Source organism: Aplidium turbinatum, chromosome 6, assembly GCF_918807975.1.
Source record: "Aplidium turbinatum chromosome 6, kaAplTurb1.1, whole genome shotgun sequence".
In the NCBI taxonomy this organism is placed as follows: domain Eukaryota; kingdom Metazoa; phylum Chordata; class Ascidiacea; order Aplousobranchia; family Polyclinidae; genus Aplidium; species Aplidium turbinatum.
In genome coordinates this window covers 653400-664449 of record NC_137477.1, presented here as the reverse complement: position 1 = coordinate 664449, position 11050 = coordinate 653400, and the positions used below count along the sequence as shown (strand labels likewise).

At 36.9% G+C, this 11050-nt stretch overlaps 1 protein-coding gene across 1 annotated transcript; it reads right to left on the bottom strand.

The window, feature by feature from the left end:
- Window positions 1-1598: 1598 nt before the first annotated feature.
- LOC145772836 (uncharacterized) lies at window positions 1599-3269 on the bottom strand. Its single transcript, XM_082584719.1, has 3 exons — window positions 2329-3269; window positions 1985-2103; window positions 1599-1705 (listed from the first exon to the last, which is right to left on the bottom strand). The coding sequence occupies exons 1-2, from the start codon at window positions 2558-2560 to the stop codon at window positions 1991-1993; spliced, it is 345 nt and encodes a 114-aa protein (XP_082440845.1). The 5' UTR covers window positions 2561-3269; the 3' UTR covers window positions 1599-1705; window positions 1985-1990.
- Window positions 3270-11050: the final 7781 nt, after the last annotated feature.

Here is an 11050-nt window from a genome sequence, read left to right as displayed (position 1 = left end):
TTCAAAGTTTTGCTGTCTACTCTTTTACAATACCCAACAAGAGCCTTGTTAGCGACATATCAGAATTCACTTCTTGATATTCTATTATGTTTTCGGTGTTGTGTTATTAGCTTGGGTGTTGTGTTGTGACTTTTCAGTCTGATTTGTATCCAGGTGGCCATGTTTATATAAATTGTAATATCTTATGCATATATTTATGTAATGATTTCAAGATATGTCACACCAATTTTTGTTTTGCCAAACAATATGTCATTTCGTCAATGATGAACAAGCATACATTAGCTAGAACAAAATATTTAGGAAATTAATTGTTTTACTTTACAACTGTGATCATTCGAGTTTTCAAGATAATTTTAATTTTTAATCTAATAACCACATTGAAAATTATAAATAACCTGAATGTTGCGGTAGCGTTTTACTTATTTTGGTATGACAAACTCAAATAAACATTAATTTTCTTTTTATTATTGGACAAAGAGTATGTTAAAACCTCTCATATGATACTTTATCACTTTTTTTTGGTTGGGGTCCAAATGATCAAACAAAATAATAAATTGCGTGAACAAAAAGTGCGGCGCAAACGTCTGTTGATTACAGAAATCAGTCAGCCATTTTTTGCGTTGATTCAACGCCAGTAGACGTTTATAAACCGTGTCCTGGGACGCGACGTGAAAAGTATAATTCGCCATGTGAGCGTCAGTGTAAAACAGCTGGAAAAGTGCCGCCTTGAAAGAAAGATCAAAGTCATTAATTTCAAACAAAACTAGGCCAGTAAAATGTGCGATAAAGACATTTTTGTCACGGCAACAAGATACGTGAAGTTACAACCCAGCAAACATTGATTGTTGGGGCAACATTGGCAAGAAGTTGGCTGCAACATTGGCAAGATGCAGACGCCGATGTTGGCAAGATGTTTTATGCACCATTTGGATGCATCTGGCCAGCGTTGGCGTCTGCATCTTGCCACCGTTGGCTTCTGCATCTTGCCAACATTGGATTATGCATCTTGCCAACGCTGGCTTCTGCATCTTGCCAACATTGGCTTCTGCATCTTGCCAACGTCGGCAAAATGTTTTATGCACCATTTGGATGCATCTGGCCAGCGTTGGCGTCTGTATCTTGCCAACGCTGGCTTCTGCATCTAGCCAACGTCGACTTCTGCATCTAGCCAACGTTGGCTTCTGTATCTTGCCAACGTTGGCAAAATGTTTTATGCACCATTTGGATGCATCTTGCCAACGTTGGCATCTGTATCTGGCCAACGTTGGCAAGATGGCTTGTGCACCATTTTGCTTCATCTGGCGCCTAAATTCTGGTTGACTTTTATGCACCATGATGCTGCTTTGTCTGACCTATTGACTATTGTGATGCCCGCGCTTTGACCAAGGTTGGCCATGCGAAGCAAGCTGGTGCATAAAACATCTGAACAGCATTGGCATCTACATTTGCCAAACGTCTCTGTACTTAAACCTCGCTCATCACCAAAAGTTTATTGTTGAACCTAGCTAATCCTTGGGCAAAAGAACAGCAGCAACACGGATTTATAAGCAACACTACTCCCTTTGTGACAAAGCAAAGTAACAGCCGATCGAGCTTCGTATATTTTCACATTTATTAGAAACAAGCCACATCAAGTCGTATTGATAGATGGAGATTCATTGCACATCAGCAGCTTTTTCTTGTGTATCTTTATCATTGTGAATTCCTGCGAATGAAACAAAAATATTTAATTCAAGAGGGCTGTTTGGCAACAGTGTAGGATTTTGATCAGTTGTCGTCCAGGATAACACGAAGTTAATTGACAATCTGCAATATCAATGTAATATCCCTCTTTCCAACGTGCGTGACAAAAAACTTATCATTCGATTTTGCGCCACGCAGAGCGATAATCAAGTTCCAATGCATTCTAATTGCGTGTACAGTAGTTATTCAACAACTAAAGCAACACATTCGCTGTTGTCTTTCAAACATATAACAAGCTCACCAAAAGTTAGTTTTTGCCGTTTTCGGCCACCTTGCCTGTCCTTCCAATTTCGAAATCACTCTGAAACTCTTCATCAATTTGCTGGACGACAGCAGCTTTGTCGTGCGCCATCACCATGTCTAATCATGAAAGTAAAAAAAGAAGTGTTAAATCAGTATATAAATGCCAACATAGCCTACTAACCACCATGTTCGTTGTTCACATCAACGCGAGTACACCACTAAAACATTTTCATACGTTACTCAATACTCTTCACAATTACATCATACATTAATCAAAAGAAAAAAATGGCATAGTTATGACATAATCATTTAGTCGTAGTAGAAACATTTATCCGTACTCACCAAGAACAACCTTTTTCAGATTCTTTTTAAAACAATCAAACGAGTGCTTAGACTTCACGACGTTTTTTTTTCTTTCTTTTTTCTCGACATGACTTGAACTGTGTTGTGTTCGATAATAATAGTTGGAATAAGTCCACTGATACAATCGCTTGCATTTTTGCCAACAACTTGACTTAAATTTGCCACCTGCAAAATGTAAATCGAATGTAATGACAGGGGTTTCATCCATCATATTAAAAAGCTTCAGCACTTGTTACAGAAATTTTCGACTGTTACAAATGACAGCCAACGTTTAAAGTTTATTTTGGGATTCCAGTCGTCTGTTGTGTTGCGTATGTAGGTCGCAGTGTACTGTAGGCTATGTTGTCGCAATGGGCGCAAAATAAAACATGTTATTATTATTATTATTTAGTTGACGGCAATGAAAGCTACATTTGCAAATACTCTACAACCATCACAGACCTATCCACACGACATAAAAATACAAACACATTCAAGCAGTCAGGCAAACACTGCCGGAGCAGCAAAATCAAAGATTGAGCAAAACAATACACATGTTGTGAGTGGGACATCACAAGCTCTGCTACTTTGCTGATATCTTCTTAGCACTCATCTAGGAGCAATGGCACTAAATTTGTCACGAGAATATTTCATATGAAAGTTTTCCATTGGTCATTGAGTTTTATAACTTTCTCTAAATTGAATTTTATAACTTTCTTTAAATTGTGTAAACGTAGCCTAGTGACAAAAACGACTTTACACAATTATTTCAGGTTCAATGAATAAAAGACATTCACTTACCAGGTTTTCATAAACATTGTCGTAAGTCATTCCTATAGTTTCATTTTGATCATTTCTAAAACTACTTTCGGCCGCAATATCCCGATTGAATTCGATTTTTTATATTTTCGATGCAAGAAGCGAAAATTCCTCTTAGCGCTGTTCACATAAGCATTGTGCTCTCGGCTCTCTATGTAATTGTGTATTGTGCACAACCGCCATGTTTGAACAGTCGAAGTGAATCGAGTGACGTCATAATCCCTTTAGCAAAGGATTAAGTCATGGCCTTTGTCTTCCTTCATAAAAAAAACAAGTTCTTCTGCTAAATTGCATCTCCTCACGTTGATATAACACATCGACGCATTCTAAAGCTTTGTTGCCTATTTCACTTCTACGCGTCATATTGCCCAGTCAAAGTTTAAGTAGTGACGTCATAATGGAGTTTTCACAACAATTGTGCCTGCAGTATTGTTCTATGCACCGCGGGAGGAGAAAAAACGATTCGCCGGATCGTTGAAAGTAAAAGTAGCGATCGTTTTGTGAAATCTCGCTTCAAGAAATTGAGGAGAGATTTCGACGCAACATGACTGCTCCTGAAGCTGGCCTATTGTGCAAGCTTTGCTATATTTAAAGTAAAGACGCCCCTTTGTTGGCGACACGAGAATCTCATCCACGTGGTCAAAATCAGACAGTGAGCGAGACTGCTCTCAGAACAAAATCAATAAGTGATAGCGCATCAATCGATTTTTTTTACATTGATTCAGCGTCTGCAGACAGGTCAGCAGCGCGGCAGCAGTGCAGCCGCAACTCAATGATCACATGATCACCACAATCATGCCGCTGTGTCGAGCGCTACCAAACATCAACAAGTGAATTCGATTAAGCTTACAAGTTGTTTTAAGTTTTCTTGAATTGCACGCAAATTTTGAGGTTAGTCCTGAAAAAATGTTTTCAAAAATATTACAACACATTTTAGTATAGTTAAACTTGAAAATTAAAAAAGCTTTTGTTGAACACAAGAAAGAAATGAAGACCTGGCAACTTGAATTAGCAACCACGTTTTTAAGTTTATCGCTTGTTAGTTACCTTACCAACGTCTGCAGACGTTGAATCAATGTAAAAAGAACGGATTATGCTAGTTGGGTATTGGAGGCGCCAAAGCCTAAACTTTCTGGAAGTGTCCTCTGAATCACAAGACATTTATTGCATTAAATTATCTGAAGCAATTGAATATGAACAAACGATTTTTATCATGGCGTTGTTGGTACAAGAATACGGTATGCTAAAGAAACTGTGTTTTTCCACTAAACCACATGAGTCATTTAGTTAAAGAGTCATTTTATTGTTGGCTATTAATATTTTCAAAGAATAAATCAAGTGAAGCTGAAATGAAGTAGCCAACGTTGCAATTGTTTATTTTGTGGAAACGTGTAGGGCGATTGGAAACTTTAAACTGGTTCGGTATCAAGCACGTTATCGCGTTCGCGTTTTGTTGCTTCTACCTTTTTCTAGACCTCTGCTTCGTTTGGCATAAACAAACTTGGCAAACTGTTGGCTACACTTCTGACCAACCCTGGTCTTAAATATTCATAGTATACTTGTACGGTATCAGAAAATAATAACAGCATTGATAGCCTATTATAAAAATGTAAAATTGTAGCAAAATGATGGTATACATTTGCATAATTTTAAAGAAAACACCGAAATTGTTATGAATTGGCACAATGCGGGCAATGCTTCTGACCGATGTTAGCCAACCACACAACTGTGTTTTGAAGCAATACCACATGAAAAGAGGTTTGTGTTAGTAATTTTAAAGATTAAAACAAATAAACCTGAAATAAAATCTTTGAGACCTTTTTGAACGCATGATAAGAAATAAGTTATTGAAATTGATGGCGTATTGTTGGCAACATGTTGGACATAATTGCCAATCTTGTGCCCTCACATCCAGCATATACCCGACATTGCAATTGTTTATTTTGTGGAAACGCGTAGGGCAAATGGAAACTTAAACTGTTTCAGTATCAAGCACGAAATCACGTTCGCGTTTCTGTTGCTCCTACCTTTTTCTAGACCTCTGCTCAGTTTGGCATAAACAAACTGAAATGAAACTACTTTGTTGGCAAACCGTTGGCTACACTTCTGACCAACGCTGGCCTTAAATGTTCATAGTAGCCTATACTTGTACGGTATTATAAAAACAATAACAGCATTGATAGCTTATTATAAAAATGTAAAATTGTAGCAAAATGATGGTATACATTTGCATAATTTTAAAGAAAACACCGAAATTGTTATGAATTGGCACAATGCGGGCAATGCTTCTGACCGATGTTAGCCAACCACACAACTGTGATTTGAAGCAATACCACATGAAAAGAGGTTTGTGTTAGTAATTTTAAAGATTAAAACAAATAAACCTGAAATAAAGTCTTTTAGACCTTTTTGAACGCATAATAAGAAATAAGTTATTGAAACTGATGGCGTATTGTTGGCAACATGTTGGACATAATTGCCAATCTTGTGCCCTCACATCCAGCATATAGCAGACGTTGCAATTGTTTATTTTGTGGAAACGTGTAGGGCGAATGGAAACTTTAAACTGTTTGGGTATCAAGCACGTTATCGCGTTCGCGTTTTGTTGCTCCTGCCTTTTTCTAGACTTCTGCTCAGTTTGGCATAAACAAACTAAAATGAAACTACTTTGTTGGCAAACTGTTGGCCACCCTTCTGACCAACGCTGGTCTTAAGTATTCATAGTATACTTGTACGGTATTATAAAAACAATAACAGCATTGATAGCCTATTATTAAAATGTAAAGTTGTAGCAAAATGATGGTATACATTTGCATAATTTTAACCCTTTGCTTTTCAACGTTTTTTTGGAAGTTAACTGCTCAAGGGGGGGCCGTTTTTGGATAAAATTCAATCAGCTGTTACGTGTTATCCGCTGGTGCTATTTCAACAGAAGTTGCACTGGTGTGAAAAAAAATCATTTGTCTATAAGTTTGAAAAGTCATTATTTAAAAATTTTAAATGTTAAACTTGATATTTCAATTTTTGCAAAGGTACCCAAAAACGACAGTTTTGATTTATCTTGCCGCTATTTAATTACCGTGCTAATCCGATTTCATGCAAACTTCTGAATAACAAAGAGCTCGATCGAACGCACGAAGTGTGTGTGCGGTGTGCCGAATCATTGCATTGATAAAGATTTACTTACGACTTGCGAGCAAATCTTATTGTAAGCTACTCACTGATTCTAAAATAGTTACAATCAGAGTAATATTGTTACACGAATTTGAAAAAAAAACAACTGCGTTTGTTGTCTTACATTTTTGTCCTAAACTAATGCATTCCCAAACTCATGGCCAGCTTCTAGTTTTATGGAACCAAACTTCTCATAAGTAACAGCTTAGCCTGCTTGAATAGCTGTTTACATCTTCGTTTGTGTATTTTAGGTCTACAATTGAGTTTGTAGTATGAATATTTTTAGTAGAGAGAAGACAATTGAACAAGTTGTTGAAATTATCTGAAATTTCTAAGTTCAAATTAGGTGCTTTTGAAATTGTGGATTTGTGTCAAGTCGCATCACAAATATCATGCAGGCTACATCATAACTCATTTCGCTTACGAGTGTTTATAAACATGACTCATAAATTACATCCACAAACAATACAGCATTTACCTCAACAAAGCTAAGTTCGAAGCTAAACTTTTTATTCAAGATTGTGTCAATCAATTTGAAAATACATTTTTAGTCCGCCAGCGTCGAAACAATGCAACAGCGAATTGATCAACATGCGTAAACAAAGGAAATGTGAAATACCCACAGTCAGCAAAGCTACATAAATTTAACGTTTACAAATGTTGAATCAATGTAAAAGGACTGGATTGCTGACTGGGTCGTCATTGTTTGAAACACAAAAAATACGCGTAAAGGCGACAACATCAGCAAGGCAGCGATTATGTTTCTGGCCAAAAAAAAATTAACTTTTGACTTCAAAGATAAAAATGATTATAACGAAGCTTCAAAGTTTGTCGTAAAAAATATTGCAGAGATACAATAAACATAATCATTTTGTGCCAGATTGTGAGAAGACTTCCTAGATTCTTTTCAAACATTTGCAGGATTGCAAATTATTTTCTATAACTTTGTATTGCAAAAAAATGGCTTCTTTGTTGAAACAACGTGGCTACAATTCTATAAAAAATTCTTAGGCCTACTACATTGAAGTAATAAAATTTTTTTTTGTGATTTTGCTGATGACGTTTTACAATATTCGAGAAGTAAAAAACAATAATGATGAATTATTTTACAAAACCGTGGTTTGCAAGCGCTTCACAAAAAATTGTTGGGGGAAAATTTACCATTAGACGTAAAACGTTTGTAAAAGAAAATTGTCGGTTTACGTATTTATAATGTTTATTGCGTTGTTCGAATTATAAACTGCCTGTATTGTCTACCTTTGTGGTTGCCGGCCAGCTTAGAGCAGCATGCAAACTACGCGTTTATGGTATTTGCATCGTGTTATGATTCTCGAAAATTTCCCACAAGGTCTTTATTTTTATCGTGATATTTTTGTGCCTTTTCTGTCCGAAACTTGAAGTCATTGTGCAGCACAATCCACATCGGTTTTTAGACTCAGTTTTCATTGAAAATAATTTGTGTGGTGCATCATTTCAAGTAGTGTCTTCCCCTAAGCTGTTACACAAACTGCCCAGAACCAGGTTGATTATTATGTATCTTACAGCCGTTGAGTGCCCGTTATTGTATGTGTGGAATTATTACTGTAGATGTCGTAGATGTCTGACCACATTCATGCTAAAGTCGAGAAAATTCTGCTTTCGTGTCCTTGCCGTTATTTACTGTTTTTTTTGTTGATAAGTTTAGGCAGCATTTTTCCAAGATAAATGAAGACATCGGTATTGTTCGTCACCTAGATTTAGTTTTCTCAGCATTGTTTATTCATTCTTTGATCCACTAGTTTGTCCCACTTTTGGTATAATCGGATCGTTTATAAATGGCGGGTCTTCACAATAGCCGACCTCTTATACATTGGCGCAACGTATTCAGATGTTGAATCAATGATGAAAAAAGCTGATTTGTTGTTTATCTGATGTGACGCCTAGCTTTATGCCTCTTCTACATTACAAAATATTTAGTAATGTAGATGAGGCATTATCATCTTTATTTTGCGCTCTTTGGAACAACACACAGTGCGCTGTGAAACAAAAATGCAGGACATAACAACAAGTAGGCAACATAAAGCAGGGAAGGGACATATAGCCATCGAGTTAGCTGCTACGTGTACATGGAGCCTATCTCATAATTTTGAGTGTATCTCACAATTACTGTTTGCAAAAACGCCATTTCTTCGGCCTCTCCCAAAAGCATTTGCGGTGATACATTTCCTCAATTGCAAGTTTTGTCACTGAGAGCATTTCCATAGAAAGTTTATTTGGAAACCAGGTTTTCGTGCATTTACCCAAGAGAAGATTTCTTATTGTAACGTTTTTTATTCGTCAATGAATATTATCTGCTTGAAATAACTGTTTTGAATAGTTTGTGGCCTACATAGCCTACTATTTTGATCGTGGATTGCTATTCTTCTTTGTAGAGCTGATAACGCAAAAAAACGTTTGCTATTATTGTTTCTAATTAACAGCTTTGTGATCACTGGCTTTTCTTTTGTGGCATAAGAAATAACGCGCTTTGTATTATTGAGGTCAAACCAAACAAAGGAAAACAAGAGGATGCTTCTCTCTGCTCGCGCATATCGATGCACGAAGCAATTATGAGCTTATGGCTTGTTATCGCAATGTAATCCATTTCACGCTTTGCTGGAAGTGAGCTAGAAATAGCAAAAATTCACCAAAATCTTGAATTTACAAGAAAACTACACAACTTTTAGCATCAAATTTAATATCATCAGATCCGCCTGGCAATTTTAGGAAAAGTCAAGAAAAACCAAGTGCATGGCGTTACTGTGCTTCAAATAATCAAAGGAAATATGAGGGGGGGCCAAATCTGGCCTCCCCTTGAGGAGCAAAGTGTTAAAGAAAACACCGAAATTGTTATGAATTGGCACAACGCTGGCAATGCTTCTGACCGATGTTAGCCAATCACACAACTGTGTTTTGCTGCAATACCACACGAAAAGAGGTTTGTGTTAGTATTTTTAAAGTTTAAAACAAATAAACCTGAAATAAAATCTTTAAGACCTTTTTGAACGCATAATAAGAAGTATTGAAATTGTTGGCGTAATGTTGGCAATGTTGGACAAAATTGCCAGCCTTGTGCCCTCATATCCAGCATATAGCCAACGCTGGCCCAGCAATCAATGTTTGCTGGGAAGTAACATTGAAGATTAAATCAAAAAGTGATAAAAGAAAAGATGTTTAAATGGTCTTGGTCGCAGACATAAATATTTCTACCACTAGTTGTAACTAGTCCTAGAATCTATAATTATCCTGATAAACACCGAGACTTTTCAGTATTCAGCCATAACTATTGCCGCTTTTTTGCTACCGCTTGTTTTGTGCTTGTGGTTCATCGGCTGTTAGTAACACCGTGTTGGTTGGGGCAGCTTAAACGGCTCTACTTTAAAATTTCCTGACTGTATGTTAATGCCAATACTTAGATAAACCACCGAATGGCAGTGCCAGGAATAAGCTCGTCGACTTTTACACGAGAGAATAAAAATGTCACTGATTTTTAGCAAAATGTAGGGATCGATCTATACATGAGGTCGGCCTATACTCGAGTAGATGTAGGGTACAAAAATTATGATACATTAGCAACAAGTTAATCAAACTCCATACTTAGAAGTTGAAAACTCTGTCTCTTTAATAAGTTTAAAACCTATTTTGATTTCAGGCTTAAATGATCATAGAAATTCTCCATTTTCATATTTTTTTTAAAATTAGAACCATTTGCTCAGAAAACTGAGCTCTACAGCTGTATAAAATTTCATAAAAATCCGTGATATGGTAACAAAATGGAAAAATTTTGGATGATTTGACAAAGAATGACCCACTTGCTTTTTTAATTTGATTCACAGTGTGTACACTGTACACTTTGACTAAAAAATTTGTCACTGGCAATAGACACATGTTTTATGGTCAATTCTACAATGCTGAACGCGAATTTCACCATTAAAATGAGCTCCTATGTACCATTTTCGAGAAAAAGAGTTTTTAAAAAAATTCAAAAATTGTATTATTTTGTATAATATACAGTATATAACCAGAGTTAGGGTGCACTGTGCTAAATCCACGTGGTAGTCAGAAATAATAGCGCCTGTGACTAAATCCAGTTGAGGCAAGACTCAGAAATGTTGTTTTGAAGCTTTGCGCTTGTATTCACCAGTACAGACTCTCCTTCTCGACCAGCTAAATCCAGCCAACATGGCCCGGCTATCCTTGCACTTGTATAGCCTCTCTATACTTGCAACATGTTGGTGGAATCGTTCAGCTGCATGGAAATGCTATGCTATGCGTCTATGGTTTCCCAGAAAGTTATGCATCACCGCCTTTAGACTAATGTATGCAGTTCTCCTAGTCCCATTCAGCAAGCTCTCTAACAACTCATCTTTCAATATTTTTTTTCACATCTGGACCAGTAAACATTCCAGAGGTAACTATTGCATTAGACAGAGCTGGAAATAGTGCCTTTAACTGATTAATTGCTGCCTCAGTTTTCAGGGAAACAACAAACTGTTTTATAAGGCCTATAGCTTGATATGTAAGGGAGGCATAAGGATTCTTCGGATCAACAAGTAGAATGTTGGCCACATTGTGCTTTCCAGGGTTGTATGATGCCCTATCCGGCCATTCCTGTTGAATTGTCTGGCCGACGGTCCCATAGACATAACAACAGTACTTTGTGTACCCCAATGTACCCCAACACTTTGAAGTCTCCACACTGGTACCATTT

Excerpts from the sequence above, each read along its gene's own strand:
- LOC145772836 (XM_082584719.1), bottom strand. The coding sequence starts at position 2,560 with ATGATGGATGAAACCCCTGTCATTACATTCGATTTACATTTTGCAGGT. Across the intron at positions 2,104-2,328 it reads TCTGAAAAAGGTTGTTCTTG|ACATGGTGATGGCGCACGAC; the intron begins GTGAGTACGGAT and ends TTTCATGATTAG.